Source organism: Corticium candelabrum, chromosome 5 (genome assembly GCF_963422355.1).
Source record: "Corticium candelabrum chromosome 5, ooCorCand1.1, whole genome shotgun sequence".
Lineage (NCBI taxonomy): Eukaryota > Metazoa > Porifera > Homoscleromorpha > Homosclerophorida > Plakinidae > Corticium > Corticium candelabrum.
In genome coordinates, this window is record NC_085089.1 from 7,939,933 (window position 1) to 7,961,542 (window position 21,610).

Consider the following 21,610-nt stretch of genomic DNA (forward strand, 5'->3'; position numbering starts at 1 on the left):
TGTGCAGCAAGGCCAAGAAACATGCAAGAGAGAAATATTGGTATGCTACTATGTACTACTTATTAAATATTTGATTGCAGTAAAACTGCCATGATGGCAATAATATTTCTCATATTTGCCACAAAACACTGTTAGTTGTGAAAACAAACCAAATAAATAAAAATAAAAATAAAATAGAAACACACAACCAGAAATCAGAAGATGCACTGCAAGCAACTAGTTTTCATAGTTCTAAACTAAGTCTGTAATATTATTTCCATTTTATAAAGCACTCTGTACAGTGTACTTACTACAACCAATCTACTGTGTGTTATGCATCTTTTTGTAAAGAGCCCACTGTACAAGAACAGAATTGGACGATTGAAAAGATCGCCACAACTGTAGCTGAGATCCAGTCATAGCTGGTCGAGGAAACAACACCTCATACCGAACATTCGCACGATGTGCATTTTCATATGACAGCACATGGTAACTCTCTTTAGCAGTGCAACCTGTTGTAAGAAAACAGTATCATGCAGCTGCAAAAGGCAACAGCATTGATAGAAATTATCTACCGCCTCTTTGTTGGCAGAACACACGTAAATGGTTTGAAACACCATCAGTATCAGTCAAATACTTGAAATTGTCTATGCAATTAATCATTAATCAACATCAAATAAAGGAAAGTTTGCTATGGTACAACTTTTACCTGCAAAGTCCCCATTTAGAGACAAGTAGTCATCAACCAAAGTCTTCATAAGCCTACATCATTCATACAAGTGTTAACAAATGACTTACAAAATATAAATCACAAAATAATTACTTTGCTTTAAGTGAGTTTCTTTGATAAGAGCCAAGATGGGCCAATCCAGGATCACAGTTAATACCCACCAACCACGGTTGCTTTGATTCATCAATCTGAATTTCTAATGCCAACAATGAATATGCACTTTCCCAGTATGCCTTCCCAGGAAGCTTTGTCCGGTCATACGTTTTACTCCAAAATGACAGAGCAGAAGATGCTACCATGAGACCTGCATGTGTGGCAACACTTCTTATTTTGGACCACAAGATGTCTCTGTCTTTCCCTCTTCCTGTCTTCTTAAGCACAAACCAATAATTCTGCAATGTCCAATACAGAGAGACAGTTTCTTCAGACAAACAATCTGTAACTGAAGTAACATCAAACTGCATGCATGTGTCATTCAGATGCTCCTTTCCTTGCTGAAAAGGATGAGCTGCAAAGAACACTTCTCCATAGTGAGAAAGGTACATTTCCAGTGGGTCAAAAGACTTTATAAGAAGATACAGTCGCATTGTATGTTTCCTTGAGTTAATCAAAAAGGGTTGATGAATGTACATCTGAACAAGGGTAACAGGAAATATGTTGGCAGAGTTCATGTCCTCTTTTTGAGTAAACTTGTCCAGCAACTTTGAAATGGAATAATTAAGCTTAGCTCCATTTGCCACAATGAATCCAGTTGCCAAGCTGTTCCTGTAACTGCCAGCTGGTCGCACAAGCCACTGTATATTAGATTGCAATGAAGATACTTTGTAAACTGTCTCTTTATCTTCAGGCCAAATAAAACAGTCCACAGCAAACAATGTCTTGTTATACATATTTACAAATAGTTCCCTTGTTTTCTGAACAACTTTACAAAATTGTTCCTTCAGACACAATTTAAGCATTCCTGGAAAAATGTTTGTTTTCTGCCAGTACTGAAAAATGAGACTTCAAATCAGTAAGGGGTCATTCAAAATTATCGACGATTCCACAAGCGTACAAAGTGCACGTTAGGGGAGGGAGCTAGGTTATGGTCTCTGTATGCTCTACAAAACGTGGATCGGTAGCAAATGGCTCATGCCAATTTCTCTGTTTTCCATGGCCAGAATCCATCATGCAGTGTTCCCGTGCTAGTCACCCTTATGTACGGAATTTGCAAACATGTACAACTGTGGCAGCCTATTCTGGTTTTGTTCTAGAACAACATCAGCCGTCCATAAAGAAACCAGCTGTCTCTACCACAACTTTTTCAAAGTTTTCGTCTTTGTCTACTTGAATGATCGGAAACCTCGAGCTGACATCATTTGAGCAAGTCAACTGGAATGGAAGAAGAACTGTATCATGATCAATGCAGAAGCATTGAAGACCACACGTCAACACTTTAATAGATGAAACCATGGTCAAGCTTTTGAATTGTGCACCAACAATATTGTGCAAGCTTTGGGGAGGGGAGAGGGAGGCTTCAGAAAACGTGCGCTTTGTATGCTCGTGAAATTGTCGATAGTTTTGAACAACCGTTAATTAATGCAGCATTTGCTACATTATGAAATGCATTCATTAACAACATAGTTACATGCACATAAGAAAGATACCTAGTGTAGCATCAACAATTTAATGACTTGAATTCTTCATGCCTTTACTGCAACTAAAATGAGGTATAGTTTGTATATACCAATATTCAAATAGAAATATATTATAGGAAATTTGCTTTCTTGAAATTTAGTGTTTTTTGTAAATTTTTCTAGCACATGCACATACATGCACCCACAGACAGCTGACATCGACTTCCTTGGGGTTCTATCATGTGAGGGGCTAAAGGTTACACGTGATGTGAAGCTAATTGACCACCCAAGGACAAGGCTTAAGTGTGACAGGTGTGACACACACACACACACACACACACACACACACACACACACACACACACACACACACACGCACGCACATGCACACACACATGCACCCACACACGCATGCACACACACATGCACACACACACACACACACACACGCACACACACACACACACTATATATATATATATATATATATATATATATATATATATATATAAACCCACCTACGTGGGTATCTAACACACGTTATTCAAAAACATGTCAGTACAGTCTAAAGCCAGTCTATGCCATATCATTTTGGCGTTATATAGCCAGAGTTTCACCAACAGTTGTTCATGTATGTTACTGACTGCCTGGCTGACTATCAAATTTCTTTTGAAAGATAGACGTCGTGCGATGGTCTTCAATACTTCCAAACTGTGTGGTGACCATAGGCCAAGAGATTCGCACACAAGAAGGTGGAAAATACTCCCAGTTGATGTGACACTGGCTTCATGACGTTGGTCTTTTTCCCTTTCTCCCAATATATATATATATATATATATATATATATATATATATATATATATATATATTGCCACCATTGCAGAAAACGGTTGTATCAAATAAGGCAGCAATTCGATGTGCACACACGAGCAAGTAGCCTATTTCTTATAGACCCGGATAAAATCAAAATACCTCTTTTCCGACGTCTCCTGAAAAACCAACACACTCCATGCGAGGTCACAAACGGGCAATTTAAATTCGGTGGAGATTCACGTTGGAGGTGAGTCGGGTTCGATGGGCAAGCAAAGATCGAAGAAGGTCAGCACGCGGGCCAAAAGTATCACAGTTCCATAAATCATAATGAAACGCAACCCCATGGCAAATTTGGCAGATAGGTGTGGCAACCGAGGAGAATATCAACACACAAAATTTGAAGTAGTGATTCTATGTATTTTACGGTAACCTGATACTCAGCATTGTTCACTCCATTGCCAAAATTTACAACACCATAATTAGATCAATAATTCAAGCAATTTTAGTAGCAAAGGTTATTGCTCACCTGCTTGATGACAGGAACACCTTGATTGGCATTCGAGATCAACAAATTCCACGGATCACTTTCCTTGTACGTCACGTTCAGTGCATGTGAAACGAATATGTTTTCAAGAGTTGCACCACTCCTCGAACGACAAGCGTCACTGGCACAGAGCGGCCGAATGTAAGCCAGAGGAGGCCGCGGTCCTTCGCTCTGATACCTTACAGTTTCTTGCAGAGCACCAGGAGGCAACCGTAATCCAGATATCGCCGATCTAGCAAACCAATTGCAAACATACGGTGATACCGCTAAGATTAGGTCAACATGCAAGCACATCTTCTGACGACCTGCCATTCTGCTCGTCTCGCCACATTTGCTTTGTCTTCGCTGCCGGCGTCACTGTAATGATCTGTATACGTTCGATTTCGCTTCTCTCCAAGCACGACGGACTGGCAGCATTTTCGGTTTTCTGTGCCAACATTGCTATGTTCAGAATCATAGTGAAAATCAGGACAACCAGCAAGAGTACAATCAACTTCGTTCGAGAGGCCATATCTCCTACCGGATATGGTCTCCTTGTCTCATCGCAACGAAGCAAAAATGCGACGAACGTACAGCATGTGGGCTCTCAGTATCAGACGTAGCCTGAACGTACTGACATGGTAACTAGAGATGATGAACTAACTAAAAAAAGATGAAGTAGCCAATACAACAGATTTGGCTCAAATTCCGTACTGTCCTTACAGCAAACAACAATGTTGATATCTACAAAGCATATTCTGATTTATATCTTCAGGAAAACTTGCAGCTTTCAAACGTGTGGCGATAGCCGCACAAACCAAGAAATAATAAGACAATTTATTGAAAATGACAAGTCAGAGAAGCTATCAAGAAGAGTGGAACGTGACTGATAGGCGTATACCTGCCTTCTCTCTGTACAATAAGATGTCTACAATGTGACGCAAAAACCATAAAGTCACAGCCAGCAGTTCATATGGTATTACCAATTGCTCTACAGCAATCTAATCAATATGATACTGCAGAACTAAGATATTATGATTATGATATGATTCTAGGGTAGGACAACAATACAGTAACACCACCACTTCAGTCTAAACATTAAAAAAGTAACTCATTCCGGCTAACTGTAATAACATTTGTTTATAACTTAGAAGATGAGTAGACTGTTTGTCTGTCTGTAGAAAGAATATATACAAATACAATATTTTGACAACTACCAAGTCTGAACAGCTAGACGCTTAACTCCTGACTAGAGACATTAAGTGTGTGCCCACGGAATATCCATAAGAGTGGGATGTTTCTCCATGCTGTTGACAACCACTTCATACATCATATGTTTCAGCCAGATTTCTTTCAGCTTCTTGTAGCTGTCCTCACACAAATAAAGAGGATTTCCACGTCTAAACAAGACAATTTCAATGTCACGAAGAATTGCATTCATGATGCCCAGTCATTACTTGAGTCCCACGTCTGTTTCACCATACTCATCAACATAAGGAGTGGGATACAAACAGCCTCTTCCACCTCCAGCAAGCAAGACAACCTCACATTCACGAACGTACAGGTACAGACCGACTCCTGATGAGCACCTAACAACATGTTAATTAGCCTAAATTCTACACCAAATTGCTAAGACAACTAGCAAAGAGAACATACATGACTACATATACTAATTCAATTGAAACGACATCCTCTCTGTACCACCACTAAGCAGCATAGACTTAGTCTGTAAAATACTGGTTATGCAACTCTATTGCGACACACCAGTTCATTATATCATTAATTACCAAACATCACACCAAGTAACATTGAGGTCTTAGGTTCAATAAAAAATCATATAGTAAACATTAAGATCCACTTACCTAAGTCCAACATAAATGCAGAATAATACCTCCACAATGCAAAGTTCATGCGACTCTGCTTCTGGTAATTCTCAGTTACTCTGGTACTTACTTTTACTATTACAGAATTCAGTGCCACTAACTTTCTGCTGTGGACAGTTGAAGCTCCAACCATTTGTCCATCTGATTCTGTTTGACAACAGTAGCTTTGAACACAAACAATTGTGCCACACACAAGACACAGAGCAGGAGAACGACTTCCCTCTCCCTGAGAATTCGGACATCTGTAATAATAGTTCAACAAATACACACCAGTAAACAAACACCATTAATCAAGGTAACGGCTCAACATGCATAGTACCTAAAAGTTGCAACTTTTTCCACAATGTCAAAATATTCATGTGGAAGATCAATCAAGGGCCTGGTGACAGGAGAGGACATGATACTTCTACATGTACAAAACAATCACGTTCATCTCCATACCAAGAAACAGTACAACAAATGTTAGACCTGGTCTGTCCGTCACAATCCATGTGCTGTTGATGACATCTACACCACCTGACAAGAAATAACAAAAATTAGACAACTGTCAAAGATTTCAGATTTCAAATATTGTTATGTGCTAAAATACCCACGTCTTGATACATGCAAATGCCTGCAATCAGTTGACACATGCACATTCAAACGCCAGCATTGTTATAGCAAACACACATCAAAAAACAATATTTCAGATGCTAGTGCTATGACATAATTTCCATCATCCCTCTCAACAATAAACGACGTCTATTATAAACATACTCTTCAATAAAACGTCCATCTTCTGTTACTGAAAGACTGCTGATCTCCTGCAGTACATTGGCCAATGTTGGAAGCCCAAGGTAATGCAACAGACCTTCTGTTGACAACGCACCTATAACATAACCAAACAGTTGGTATGCACAACAGAAAACTACAATAACAGTATGACAACCTGTGCTCTCATCTGGCAATGGAATGTCAGACAGAAAATGAAAGAGTAACACTGCCGAGCGCACAAAAGAGGAAACTTGGCACTCCAGAGTTGCAGGCACACCAGAGGCAGAGAAGTTAGCCCTTGAGACATCATCATGCCTAGAAAGCAAACAACACAACAAGTATTTAATCAATCAATCGATTTAAATAACAAAATACATAAACCTCATGATAAAAACAACATAATACCAGCAATTACCTCAATTGCACCAGAAGTTGCTTTACTAGATCGTCCACGTCTCGTTGACCCACATCTGTACACACCAAACCATCTTGTATTATAAGCGCAGTGTTCAATGTCTTAGTGCCATGCCTACCTTCATTCAGTTCTTCCATATCCAATGTCAGCAGAGCTTGTACAATACATAGAGCAAATGCCAACCACACTACATGTTCCTGGCAGTTTGGTGTGACACTGAAATAGTCCACTGCATCCACATCCAAGAACGGCAACGAAAACAAGAGACCAATCTGACCAGACATTCATTCACAGTCAAATCATTGCACTAAAACTCATAAATTGACCAACCAGTAGATTTAATGCACTTAATTCCACTACACATGGCTCGTTTGTGCTGTTGCCAGGACAAAAAACAGCTAACACACAAATAATGTCATTAGTATTTACAACATATTGCCTATAAAACCATATAACCATTAGCCAAAAACACAATGTCTACTGGCAAATTATGTCAGTTGACTATCATAACCCAAACTCAAATTGATAATGTTTGCATACTTTGTGTGGATATTAAAAGTCTATTTTCCAATCTTGCTACGATAATTGCAGATATCTGTATGCTACATGTGTAATGATAGCCACTTGTAGTGACAACACTTCATGCCAGTTACCCAGACAATCACTTATCCAGACACACTTTGTCCAGATAAACGGTGCTCTACTGTACTGTTGTTACAGATCACCTGTTAGAAGAGTGAGACAGACTCGTTTCACGCTGTTGGGGTTAAAGTGTCGTGAGGCTGTTGATGCATGCCATACAAGAGCCTGAAGACACTCTTTCTGTCGACAAGAGAGGCTATCAAACCGTCCATCACCAAATAATCGCATTTGTTGCTCTAGAAATAAATCACAGAAAGAATAAAACAACATACACAATATAACTGATGAGACAAGACTAACACGCTAATCCAATTTAAGATTAAATAATTGGCAAGGAAGAGCATGAAAAATGAATGCTCATACCATAAAGCAGCAACACAGCAACATAACAACACAAAAGGACTCACCAGCAGCAAAGAGAGTGTAAGCACACGATTGCCAAGAAGAGACAAGAACTCGTATATCACTATCGTCTGGCAGTTGTCCGAGACCATTCTAATAATACACAATCATTACATGTGCACACACACACAGACACCACACACACACACACACACACACACACACACACACACACACACACACACACACACACACACACACACAGCACAAACCACTAAAGTTGACTGTAAGAATAACTTGTAAGCTTCAAGTTGGTGAGAAACACTACAAAAACCCGACATCAGTATCATGAGATCTAAGTGTCATATTAGATCTGACCATTCATATGCACCATCAGTGATTGGCACCAGCACATGATCAGCAGCCACACAACAGGCAACTTGCACAGCTGTGTTTCTAATGCAGCTACTCATCATGACTTGGCAATGTTCGGATGCTGCCTGTCTGAGTAGTTGAAAGCAGTCCTTCCTCTTAAGTATTTCTTTTGTACTATCTTTTGTAATAATAGTTTCAACACTTGGAGGCAATGCTGGTAAAACGGCATTAGAAAAACAGCCACACAAAGGGCACAAAAATTCTCCAGCTTCGACACTATAACATTGACGAGGTCGAAACACCATCCGTCGTTCCTGCTCTGATTGTTTCGTTTCAATAAACCTGCAACACAACAACTTTGAAATGAGCTAAAAGTTGTTTCAATTGATTGCATTTCCCAGCAGCATCTAAAAAAGGTGGTCGGTCTGTCCATACTTGTCTGTCTGTTTGTCTGTCTGTCTGTCAATGGTAGTATATTTTCATAAATGAAGTTAGATACAATAGCAAGCAAAGGCTAAGTACAGTTCACATTGTCCAACCGCTAACAACACGCAAATTAAGTAAAGTAAAGGGACATAGATGTCCCTGTTCAACAAAAACTAGCTGTCTGTCTGTCTGTCTGTCTGTCTCACAGCCCAACCATTTGAGAATTACACTTCACCTTCTCCAACATGCAAAGTGCATTGCATGACCACAGCTGCTGACATGTATTCCACTACAACAAGCCTTTAGAAGATCGCAACAATGATCAGGTCCTAACCAATGACACAAATATTAGAAAGAGCAAAGACCATAACTTGTTCTCTGATCTGCTCTTCTAGCAAGCAGTCTATTCAATTGACAAGCTCACCTGGCACACACTGGTCTAGGCTTTCTGGACAACATAACACTGATGATCGTTGTATACACGACGCATAAACCAGAATCTCGCTGGGCTGCTCCTCTTGACACAAAATGCACAAAATTTTAGGTTTCAGTCGACTCTTCAGCTGCCAAGTACAACACAGGCCAACAGCAACAGGCTGGGAATCACAGCATTCCATTGGCAAGTCAGTGTCGTCCACACTGCACCACAGAGCAATGTCAAGACACAGCGATAGATACAATTTTTTAAAAATTACTAACAGTGTTACAATCAAAGGCAACATAGTACTACAAAGGTAGCATTAGCTGATCCAAATAGCAGTGTAACTTTCAACTAACTAGCCCACTTTGCAACAACATTAAAGTAGTAATCAATCCTGGTTGAGATTACACATGATTAAATAAACTATACATACACATATGCTGACTCGATGGGTACATGTACTGCATGATGAAACTGTCAAACAACACAACACAACAATTTACTGACCTTGAGCACGTATCAATTTTTGTCTCAGATGACTCTAGCAAATACGAATGGTGCTTCATAAACTCCTCCTGCTGCACTTTCATTTTCGCCATTATCTGCTGCTTTCTCTCTTCAGCCATTGTTCTAGTCCTCTTCTGCTTATCACATGACTTTCCAGCTGACTGACCTTTTTCAGTCGATTGTTCTGTGCTTTTATGTTTAGAACACTTCCAAAAGTGTGAGAATGGCGAGGAACATGATTTCTGTTTAGTTGCCTTTTCTTTCTCTTGCTTCTGTTTCTGTTCAGCCCTTGCCAACATAAGAGCTTTCTCCTTCTCAACCAGAAAGGGTCTTGCTGCTTCTCCACCAGGTAAACTGACAACTGAATGCAAAAACTTAACCCAAGCCTCCTCACTTGTTGGCATCACCTCTGGATCATTACCGCACATTTCATTAAGTTTCTACGTCATGAACATGAATATGAATGAATATAGATCATCAATCAATACATTGAGAGACAGCAGCAAACAGCCAAACTCATAATTACAGTGTTGTCTTGACTTGTAATGTTTGTTTATAAATAATCAAGAAACCACATGTAAAACAGACAGACAAGACAAGACAAGACAGACAAGACAGACAAGGCAAGATGTCATCCTTGGGTTGCAGAGCCCACGCAAAAACAACCCGCTTTCATCTCCAATAATTAGTGTTGTAACAACTGGACCCTCTTTGGGTTCTTTAGCAGTTAGAAAATGAAATTTTTAGTTCTCAGTTGGTTCTGTAGTTGATATCTGTAGTCTCTAAGTGATTCTGTATAATTTGACTCGTAGTTACATATTGTATGTTGCTAAATTCATGTTTCAAATATATGTATTGGACAGACAGACAGACAGACAGACAGAACTGATATATAACGGACTTTTGTATCTTTAGCTTGTAATAGTTCATATGTATGAAATATACAGATTTGACAGACAGACAGACAGACAGACAGACAGACAGACAAGACATACTACATGTAGACATTAGAATTAAAAATTACATACTACCACATCAATATGTGGTATGTAAACACACTTGAAACTTCCAATTACATTCAACATCACATTGAACAGAATCAACGATAAAAAAGAAGAGCACACGTATCAACTGAATCAATAAATTAACAGTATCAGACTGCAATAATAACGCTGTCTACAGAAATCAAGAATATGACAACCTTAAACAAGAATAACTAGAATGCTAATCCATCAATCATTCTACCTTGAACACAGAAATTATAAGTGCACCATGGCTCTCCACTCGCTGACACCCTCTAAAACGTTGCATTATTGTATCAAATGTAAACAGACCCTTTGGTACACCTAATCACAACTGGAGTAAGACAGTCGGTTTTCATGTTGCCAACACTGCTCCTAACCTAATGTGTCTTTGTATGAAAGCTGCGTAAATGGCAGGCCTGGTCTAGAAAGCTCCAGTCCGTGGTCTTCTTCATCAAGCAATGCCATTCCAGCCAAGTACATAGCCTAGAAACACATGACTCCAATAAGAAAGAGCTGTTTAACCACAACTAACTATTACTACAAGAGATAGGTAAGCAGCAAGAATGCACAGACAAAGAAACAGTCCCATAAATAGACAACCACACGAACGGACAACGGACAGCCACACGAACGGACAACGGACAGCCACACGAACAGACAGCCACACGAACAGACAGCCACACGAACAGACAGCCACACAAACAGACAGCCACACAAACAGACAGCCACACGAACAGACAGCCACACGAACAGACAGCCACACGAACAGACAGCCACACAAACAGACAGCCACACGAACAGACAGCCAAATAAACAGGTAGACAGGAAGATAGATGTTAAGTATTAGCTTAAATACAACAATAAATCAGAACATACCGCATATGATAAATGCTCAGTCCAAAGCTGTGACACCATGCATGCCGTTCGACCAGCAATCAGACTAATAAGGCATGAAAGCTGTTCCGTTCTGAAGAGATTTCTCACACCATCAAACGGCAATGTAAAATTAGGCAGAGCAGCCGGAAGTGCTGTATAGCATATAAAGCACTAGTAAGCACGGAACTGAATCACTGGATGCATGATCAAGTGCATACACTGAAACACATCACTGCTGCCTTCGGTTTTGGCTCTCTTCTTTAAATATTCGGTCGCCTGCGTGTTGGAGTAAACTATTAATAGATGAATGAACAAACAACAAACCAAACTTACCTTTGAAAGGTCACTTCGACTATAATGGTAGAAAAACGGTGAAAACTGAGACAAACATTCCAGTTTCACTTCGTATTGTCTCTTGGTACCAGGACCAGCATGTCTATCAACACAGAAAGACAAACAAACGTGCAGACTATAGACAACAACCTAGACTAGCTCTCGATACAAACATGCATCAGTGAATATGTGCAACTGATAACAGCCATTACGCTATCAGTTGTAAAACAAAATCAACTGTGCCATAGACACACTTGCGCGAAACACAAATGTAGGTAATCTATCCACTGCCTGATAGGTTATCGTTGTTTTAAGTGCACCATCCAACTTCATGTTGGTAAGAAAGTCTTTCTACTAAAGTACATACACCAAGTATGCTCACTTGAATGTGGCAACTACTGAGAGAATCTGATCAAGATTCACTTCTGTTTCACCATCGGCATTCAGTGCCTACCAAAGACATACACTTCACAACACAACCAGAAATCAAACACAATGCTCTATCCAGACTAATGTCTAGTCATACGCACACTACTGTTGCAGTATTATCACTTCCATTAACAACATACCTGTTTGGGAAGGATGTTCTGAAGTTTGCTGTGAGGACAAGGACCCATGCACAGCCTGTGTAATATCTCACGAGATACACACTGCTCAAGTGTCACTTGACCGACACCATAGTGGTATCTTTCACCTAACATATGTTAAAACACAGAAGTGAGTAGTTGCATTAACCAGCTATAGTATACTATAGTAGCACTCTAATTTGTCAGTCTGTCTATTCAGTGCTTCATGACTCTGTCCCTCAGTCCACCTTCATGCAACTACATAGCAATAGCCATCTCCTGTAAATGTCTACATCGAGACAGCTCAATAGATAGCACTCAAGTAAATGCACCAAAATAACACATGCCTATCTCCACAAGTAACAAAGGACACCCAGCTTCGCTTGAACACTGTCAAACTACAAGGCTGATTTCAAGTGTTTCTCAAGTCCTACAGCTCTTAAAATCTGAAAGTATCACACCTTCCTCCTGTCTGCTCATTTGTCTATCATTGTGCCTATTAGTCAGTCTGCTTAGCAGCTAGTGGTGTGTTCACTACACTAACTGTTAGGTCATGAAACAGCCAGCCAAGTTGCCTACTTACCAAGCACCATTATAAGCAGTTGCATCATTTCTTCAGCCATTCGAAGTTCTAGCTTCACTTGATCCTTACAAACCAACATAGATATTGAGCAACACACCAAGCACGACTTGTAAATTATGAAATCAACCTCTGGCACAGGCTTCTTGTCTGGGCAAAATTTGGAACTGCAAGTAAACAACACACTGCATCACGAAACGATACAATTTAAAACTAGATTTTAAGACAGACTAGCTTATGCCTTAAAAGCCTAATATAATAGTATAGAAAATTAAGGTTTCCTTACTCCATCCATTTGGCCAGACCAAATCGTTTCACAACTGTTTTGATAAACAGTTCTGGATCCATCACAGCAGCACACACCTAAAGCACAGCAAAGACTAACTAAAGTACAAACACTTGACGCACATAGCTTACTTGCAGCAGCACAATGTCTTGGTCATACGTTTCTGAGCGACAAGAAAGCTGATAATTGGCAACCTGAGCAGATAAAGAGCAGTTAACAAATGAGTACTACCTACGTATACAGCAAGCATCGTTGTTGTTCATCCCAAATGTCGTATTCAACCAACTGCATCTTGACACTGAGTGGCTGTTTATGCATACTTTGACACCTGGAATCACTGAATGCTCTTACATGCTTCCCTCTCACTCTACAGCCTAACTTTGCATGCAAATATGCTACCTGCTGCTGCTTTACTCATCTAACAATTCCAGTTTTAACAATAACTACGTTTGTGTATAAAGACGACTTTTCAGAATGAATAACTGACATGGTCAGTGGCAAAGAGAGATGATAAAGACACACCTGACTCAGTAAAGCATATCCATTACGTCGCCAGTAACCGCTGTTCACTTGGGCTGCAAACACTATTGCCCTCAAAGGCTCCTCCATTAGATACTGCCCAATACAAGGATCCTACACATAATGATCTTTATATAGTACCATGTACATCATCACTGAACATGGATGGATATTTATGTCACAAATAGAGATAAAAAGACGAAGACACAGATATCATGATTAATACACACATGCACATGCACATGCACACAGACACACACAGACACACACTCGCGTGCGCACGCGCGCACACACACACACACACACACAATGGGAAATGGCAAATAGACAAGGAGCTGCCATTAAATGGTAACGCCCTCCAGCCAGATGGCTGGGTTCCTGTGCACTATGCAGGAGCTATGGGCCGTGCTAAGCAATCTCCTGAAGCCTGGCCAGGTGCTCACAGGAGCACCGACTGCAATGCTAACTGTGGTGTGGACACCCAAAGTCTCACCCGGACCTCAGTGGCTGATGGACTTTGTCGCAGTCAGGGGCCTTTGCCACCCCAGTCAATGACCAGGTACTCATTTATACTACTGAGTCGAAAGAGGCAATTGTGTGTGAGTTTCTTGCCCAAGGAAATTACGCCATAGCTCGTCGTCACCGTGACTTGAACCTGCAACCCTGCAGGGTCCCGGATGTTTCCATTCTCCAAACGCACTCTCTAAACAATTGAGCCACAGCACCACAAACACACACACACACACACACACACACACACACACACACACACAATTAACAGTTGATCGACACCTTGCCAACATCCAAAAGTTCTTGAAATGTCAACTGGTATTTGTCAGCATAAACCAACAAGCCTAACACCACATCAGCAGTCAGTAAACCACTTAATGTGCACATTACAAACACTATACTGTCTTACTCGCCAAAAGTCTTGGAAGTGGATAATGTATTGTCGATGGACCGTGAAAGACATCAAACACTTCAATATGATCTGAATCTAATAAAATCAAAAGTGTGCACACATAACATACTTACACTTTCATTTGCTATATATATATATATATATATATATATATATATATATATATATATATATACAAACCATATTTTATCTTTGCCCTCGGTCGTTCCTTCTCTATAGCTGCCAACGTAAGCTTGATACATGCAGACAATACTTGAGCCTGCCATACACAAAATCACACAATTTCAGTATATTCTATTCGTTTTTCTATCTAAAGTGTTTATGATACCATTTATTTCACTTCTAACACACAAATTGTCGCACACTAACCCTGACAAATGTTAATTTCTAGTTGAGAAATCTCATACATCTGGATCTGAATCACTAATACTGAATCACTAGCCAAACGTATAGATTTTGGAAATTATTTGACCTGTTGTCCCTAAATAGCTTGAATAATGGCTGGAATAGCCAATTACATAATTTCTAATGCCAATATGCCATCTGATCCAGGTGTGAATCTAGTGTTCAATTTCCTTAATGCCAGTTAATATTAATAGAGTTCAACTGGCAAGAATCATCCTATGAAACTTTATCAATAAGGTTTTGTAAGGTCCATTCTACACCTATTAAAGTCATTAATAATGGCTTCGTAGTCGCTCTAAGCTTGCTTGCCGTGTAGATATTGCTGCTAAACATCCGGAAAATGAATTACACCCCTAGGGACCTTGGTGCCTGGGCACGTCAGGCCTTATGGTAGGTCCACGCCTGATCTGATCAACAAAAATGATTTCAGCACATTACCTAGACATCCACCTACCAATCATAAAAATATGTATACTGACTGCTATATTAGACTCCTGTAGCTATAATTCATCTGGTAAATAAATTAGAAAGTATACTATAGTTGGTGTAAGTCTAAATTTGTACATATTTGTTGACAACGATGATGTACATCTCAGGAAGAAATTCTACTGGTTAAACAAATCGCTAATCTAATCTAAATCTTCACACACTTACACACATCACATGCGTCTATTATAATTCCTATTTTTCATTCTCTTGCATTTAGAGTCGTGACAAGTGTACCTCTGATGAACACCACTGTAGCACCAAAGGAAGAACATGACAGAGATCAATCTGCAAATTAATTGCGGGTTCCCAATCCAATTCATATAACACATGAAGAGATGTTTGTCTGACACTGGTGTCAACACCCTAAATACATTTATTGATTAATATTACATGAATATACCTTGTGATGTATACACACCTACATACACACACACACACACACACACGCACAATAATGTTTTCATTTTCCATTTTCACAAATGTATACGCACACATATCTATCACCATCCTGAATGCAATTACACAGGTAGAAAGTAAAGTAACGACCATCAATGTATATTGTATGAAACATATTGAAGAGGTTTAGCAAAAATTCAGAAAGACTCTGCTTGCAAAGATATTGCCAAAATTCACATGCTCTACAGATAAGACTGAGACTACAAAGGCTGGCACTGACACTGACGTTGGAGTAGGATTCAGTTCCATTTCAGCATAAGCATCAGCGTCAAGTCAGCACCATATTGTGAACCACCAGGCTTAATTAACACATTTCAATTGAAGATAAATAAAGTGTAATCTGCAGAGATTGCTCTACGTGTGTGAGTGCAAAAGATAGTATGAAAATAATAAAACTATATCAATGGTGACACAACACACAAAGCGATATCCACAAACATTTACTACTAGTACAGACAAACAACACTAGCTGTACAACTCTTTGAACATATTTTCAAACGCTGATCAGCGTCACTAAAACTGCTGTAAACTGCTGAATGCAACGGCTAACGTTTATTCACACTTCCAACCTGTACGTAAGACAGCAATTGTAACAGAGACTGAAAAGCATTAAGAAACTTCTCCATTAAAACAGGTGTCCATTCTCCCCTTCCATTCTGCAAAAGATACCTTAACATTGAAAACAAAGCAATCACAAATCTAGTATTAAATAAATAACTGATATCTCATACGAGAAATCATAAAGCATCCACCGGCCGCGTCTGAAAAAGTGAAATGGAAGTTTTGGAAGAGACAGCTTCTTGCTATGCCCTAGAACAAAAGTTACCACACAAACCATCAAACAATTAGCTCATAAACTATGTAAGAAGCAAGCAAAACTTCGTAATTAAATAAAATAATGTTGTAACTACACAACACAATTCAACAAATGCTAATTCTCACTAAGTTACACTATTAAAACTGAAGCTACTAGATTCTAGAAGTCTGAAGATGTTAAACACAAAATGTTATCACTCAAAGCCTCTACACACAATTTTCAAATGACCAGACCAACGTGTTTCTTTCTACTGTGTAGCAGTCCTAAAATTCACTAAAGCCTGCATCTGTTATAGTGTATTACCAATATAATGCAAAGATGCAGCAGCTTTTTATACAACATTTGTAAACAACTGGCAGTCTGCCATCCATAATACCTTCATATAGCCGAAAAACAAGCATATCATCAACACAAATAATTTCTAATTAGGAAGAATTCCATAGATACTATGAATGTTAACTACCTTCCCCATTGATACTGTTGCACATCATGAAACTAGCAACTGAATACTATACAAGCCACAATTCTCACCTTGTTTCTCTACGTTCACATAAGAAATGTACACATCCAGTACACGCTTTAGAGCGTCGTGTTCAACCACCAACATCTGAGCCTGTAATACGAACCTTCAATGCCACCATGAAAAGAAACTAACTATCACTATTATACATACAATGGATGGAGTGGTAAACAGCTGCACTGAAATTGATATCACCTAATCATAATAACAACACTTAAATCCAACATGACAATTACTAAATCACACATGATGACATACAGAAATGGCATGTTCGTGATCGTCATGAAGAAATTGATCATGCAGTTCATGGTACCACTATAGCAATATGATACATTATACAAAATCGTGGCACAGATCAATTAAGTTCATAAAATTACCTTCACATACTCCACACTCAACATCTTTTTACACAATGGGTCAAATAACATTCTAAGACAGACAACAGAAACTGATGCAACAGCAACTAGTGAATAAAAAGTCGACTGTAGTCCATAGTCATAGTATCATGTTATCAATAGTTAAACTGCTCAAAGTTGGCTGATGACACACACGTGAGCCATGGTGTTTAGCGTCCTTATTGCATCCAAAATCCACACAAAATATACTCTAAGTCAGTAGAATCTAAACCACAAAACTGTATATATCACTGTTTGTACACATACTACATGTACGTACAAGTCTGTCATTCTGTTTTAGACACCCTAGATACCTACTACCTAGTAACAACTTGCTCACATAGTACTAAGTACCAATTATGGCTACCATTTCCATTTCATCATTACCAATACATACAAAACTCACTGTTTAGTAAACAACTGCTGACAAGCATTTCTGGCCTCTTTCCATAGCAGAGAATCATTTAACAACACTTTCCCAAGTATCGAAATTGATTCTACACGATCTGCTGGACACTTCAGTGCAACTTCACAAAATAGGTTACGCAAGGCAGCTAACAAATCAGACAAGACACATTAATTAACCACCAAACATAAACAAATTACAGTATCAGTAAGAATTCAGTTAGTAAATGGTATGACAATGCCAACCACATACAGTATTTACAAGCATACAACATGCCATAGCATGGATATACTGAATGTGGTTACACCTATTGAAAAAGCTACTTTGCAGAAAGTGGTGCCATTGATGTAGTGGCACAGTTTGCTTACACTCATACTGTACAGTAAATCATATTACTATACAACTAACAATTTAAATCTCGTCCATAAACAAAGCTAATGATCAGATCATTACATGCAAACTTATATACTTACAACACTTTGTTCCAAGTTCCTGTAACCAAAGCAACAGTTGAATAGCACAGTTCTGATGAGCAAGCAGGAGAGCCGGAATGACTTCAACACGTAACTCGCGACCATGCTTCATTGTGCCTTTCTGCAAACAAACAAAACGTCCGAAATTACAATCGCAACCAATTGGAAATTATGAATTGTCCGAGTGCAATTGGAGCTTGAAAACAAAACCTATTCTTAGTTATCAATTGTTGAGCCATTGATGTTACTTAATTAAAGCATTCACATGCTATTGCACACAGCCTTAAAGATAAGATTCCATGTCCTACCTAAGACATGATCTGCACATTATGAACAAGATCTACATGAGTGGTCACGATCAGTAGCAGAATGAAACATAAGACTGCTTCCAACATAACAGCATCAGTGGAATGCACGAGAAGACTTATCATTAAAAGTGCATAAAGTGTCCGTCTGCAGGCTTGTATAAATGCATAAAGTAGCACAAGCAAACACGATATAGAAATAAGTCAAGCCATAGAAAACCACAACCATAACAACAGCAAAGTCCCATTAACAAATAAGGACAGATGTCTTAATTAAGTTTGCAAATAAAGCAGAACTCAGACACGGAAGCCCTACAAGATCAACAATGTTGTACTCTCACCTTCCACCCAAGGATGACTCACCACACTCAAACACTCTACTACAAAGATAGAATTCGGCTGCTACATTAATATCAAATTGATCAACTCATTCAAGACTAAGAGTGTTTACACCGACATCTAGACTAACCATAATTAGGCCAACATTAGCACAAGCGTGTTCACACCACTAACTATGATTAGTAAGTCACATGGGCATGTGAGTGTGATTAGTCTCTACAGTTTGCCTTGACCAATCCATTGCTTTAGGTTTTAAAGAGGAAAACACTTAGTTTGCTTTCTCTGGCAGCTCCTTCAGGGACGGCAGGAAGTTGTCACATGTAAAGGAACGCATGTAGTATACGTCTGCCTGCGCTTCCGTATACATCACCATGTTGCTGCTGCGTTTGTATGCTTAAACATACAACACCACATCAGAAACATTGGCGGCATGCTCTTCTTGTATACTACCTCACGTGCCAAAGTCACGTGCAACCACTAAGGCCACTAATGTGGTTGCAATACTACTCTTTACAGGGTTAGAACAGCATTAGAATGGCGTTACACTAATCATGATTAGGACTGGTGTGAACACGCTCTAAGTTGACATAAATTAGTAAACATAATTAATTAATAATTAGCATCAGCCTCAGCAGTCAACATACCATGACTTCTGCTTGCACTTTCTTGCACTTTAATTTGGTCGACACAAAGATGGGAGTTCGTCCCTGTAAACAACGTCAACGAACTCAGTAGTGTACATGTAGCATTCAAGTTCATTAGATCAAATAGAACCCACCACACGATCGACCTCTGTGGCCAACTGTAGAGCTTGCACAGACGAAAGATCGAGTACTTTGCATAGTTTGTGTACGACCTAGAAAGGGAAACCATCTCCATACAGTTAGTACATATTCATTACATCTGTAAACTCTTTAGTTATTATTAAATTTTTATTTAATTACGTAATTATACTGGTAATCATGTGCCAATCAAACTTTTGAAGCTAGCTACTCTGGCTGTTATATTCGTTAGACATCCCTCCCGTTCTTACCTCATCAAACGAGTGAACTTCATCGTTTACCATTACTGCAACGTAACAGTCATTCATATCTCTATGTATACACCATAAAACCTTAATTTCTATCCCTCGAACTTTACGACCAACATGCTGACTAACTTTTCTGCAAGATCCAAAGGAAGAGAGTCCGTTGGTTTCCAAGAAAGTACATCTATAGCATAACGCATGCATTGCTCTGCCACACCATACGCTCGAATCGACATATCACTGGGTAACACTAAATTGTTCTGTACAACAAAAAGACTGAGCAACACCTAGATATTAAATCCGGTATGGGCTAGTTATTTCAAGCTCAATTTGAGTGACCAAACTGGCAGAGTGCAAGAAAAGATTGCAAGACCAACATCATGACATAAAGTCAGGCAAGTAAACAAAAAGTAGATTAATAGAGAAATACGTGTGGGGACACAGGGTGATACGCAAGTGATTAATTAACTTACTGGTGGGCTGATCACTGGCTGATGTATTTCGCACCATCCAAAGTCTTTCCATGCCTCTGCATCTCCACAATCACAGACGCCACCGCCACCAGCTGTGTGCAGCTAAGACAGGAAGAAACACACTCATAATAAAATCATCACCAAACTACTGTGTATATCTGCCTTATATCTGTGTTTTCGGTGTGAACTCTTTTGAAAACACTCTGAACACAAGACACACGTTGCATCGTTACCACAGTCCCTAAAGAGAAAGTGAAACCTTTGCATAAAGATTAAGAAATCTTACAATTCCAGCCAAGTCAGTGACATGAGTCATGCACAAGGAAATACAGCACAGCTCAACACACACTTAGGCATAACGTAGTTGAGAAGTATCAGATCATCCTACAAGCATCATCCAAAAATGAATGACTCATGCTGCGATGTCTGAGCTGCTCCGATTTTCAGACTGGCAACGCTTCACGAGAACATTGTCAATTTACCTGCACGTATAGACGGGTTCTCCATACTTCAGCGTTCGCCCACAGACGCTGGGTGGAGCTTCACTGCTTCGGATATGTTCGACGCGCTCAGCAGGGTCTCCAGCGCATATAAACCAGTCTAGAGAGTCGATGACTTGGTGTCTCAAAACTGCGGCACATAGGTTTACATCGTGGGGATCGCAGCGGTCGCCCAATGATTTCTCGCGAAGCAGAGACTGAACAGTTGACGAGACGTGCTGTCGAACTAGACACTCCACTGATTGGGGACCTTCTTCATTCACTCGTTTCAACCAGATTGCTAGAACTTCACTGTGTGTAGACATGGCAAAAAAGTACCGAAGCCGGTCGTTCACCAAGAGTCAGTATAACTGATGAGTCACGTTACCCTGCGTGCCATGTATTAATCCGGGAGCTGTGCGCCCAACTGCGCGTAACTGCGCACCTATCTGCGCGTAATTGCGCGCCCATCTGCGCGTAAGTTAAGTGCGCGA

The 21,610-nt window shown here is 39.6% G+C and overlaps 2 protein-coding genes across 3 annotated transcripts; both read right to left on the reverse strand.

Moving 5' to 3' along the window:
• On the reverse strand, positions 1-4,392 carry LOC134179848 (tubulin monoglutamylase TTLL4-like). Of its 2 annotated transcripts, XM_062646845.1 has the most exons (7): positions 4,203-4,392; positions 3,988-4,123; positions 3,665-3,914; positions 803-1,698; positions 689-741; positions 555-626; positions 3-491 (listed from the first exon to the last, which is right to left on the reverse strand). In XM_062646845.1, exons 2-7 carry the CDS (start codon positions 4,119-4,121, stop codon positions 301-303), a joined length of 1,596 nt encoding a protein of 531 aa, XP_062502829.1. In that variant the 5' UTR covers positions 4,122-4,123; positions 4,203-4,392; the 3' UTR covers positions 3-300. The 2 variants fall into 2 exon arrangements, with proteins under 2 accessions (XP_062502828.1, XP_062502829.1); XM_062646844.1 differs by lacking the exon at positions 4,203-4,392 and having other exon boundaries at positions 1-491; positions 3,988-4,190.
• A 224-nt stretch (positions 4,393-4,616) lies between these two features.
• On the reverse strand, positions 4,617-21,514 carry LOC134179845 (E3 ubiquitin-protein ligase UBR2-like). The gene is made up of 48 exons (XM_062646837.1): positions 21,120-21,514; positions 20,800-20,878; positions 20,638-20,739; positions 20,297-20,424; positions 20,171-20,231; positions 19,916-19,993; positions 19,782-19,844; positions 18,494-18,614; positions 18,021-18,168; positions 17,597-17,648; positions 17,478-17,534; positions 17,373-17,414; positions 17,231-17,312; positions 16,614-16,692; positions 16,452-16,551; positions 15,661-15,789; positions 14,713-14,791; positions 14,530-14,607; positions 14,403-14,464; positions 13,614-13,724; positions 13,223-13,285; positions 13,092-13,168; positions 12,936-12,972; positions 12,809-12,872; positions 12,229-12,353; positions 12,042-12,109; positions 11,660-11,762; positions 11,545-11,602; positions 11,327-11,478; positions 10,828-10,933; positions 10,671-10,771; positions 9,426-9,865; positions 8,922-9,136; positions 8,733-8,826; positions 8,075-8,413; positions 7,969-8,020; positions 7,762-7,849; positions 7,438-7,590; positions 7,043-7,110; positions 6,831-6,984; positions 6,713-6,767; positions 6,473-6,612; positions 6,301-6,412; positions 6,013-6,060; positions 5,864-5,950; positions 5,646-5,786; positions 5,119-5,250; positions 4,617-5,061 (listed from the first exon to the last, which is right to left on the reverse strand). Exons 1-48 carry the CDS (start codon positions 21,440-21,442, stop codon positions 4,920-4,922), a joined length of 5,388 nt encoding a protein of 1,795 aa, XP_062502821.1. The 5' UTR covers positions 21,443-21,514; the 3' UTR covers positions 4,617-4,919.
• Positions 21,515-21,610: the final 96 nt, after the last annotated feature.

Bases quoted from the DNA above. Each gene is read 5' to 3' on its own strand.
- LOC134179848 (XM_062646844.1), bottom strand. From the start codon at position 4,139: ATGATTCTGAACATAGCAATGTTGGCACAGAAAACCGAAAATGCTGCC. The intron at 742-802 runs GTAATTATTTTG...TGAATGATGTAG, and splicing joins AGAAACTCACTTAAAGCAAA to GCTTATGAAGACTTTGGTTG. The intron at 492-554 runs GTAGATAATTTC...TTCTTACAACAG, and splicing joins GTTCTGCCAACAAAGAGGCG to GTTGCACTGCTAAAGAGAGT.
- LOC134179845 (XM_062646837.1), bottom strand. From the start codon at position 21,442: ATGTCTACACACAGTGAAGTTCTAGCAATCTGGTTGAAACGAGTGAAT. The intron at 19,994-20,170 runs GTAAGAACGGGA...TTCCCTTTCTAG, and splicing joins AAGTTCACTCGTTTGATGAG to GTCGTACACAAACTATGCAA. The intron at 19,845-19,915 runs GTGGGTTCTATT...CGTTGTTTACAG, and splicing joins CCACAGAGGTCGATCGTGTG to GGACGAACTCCCATCTTTGT.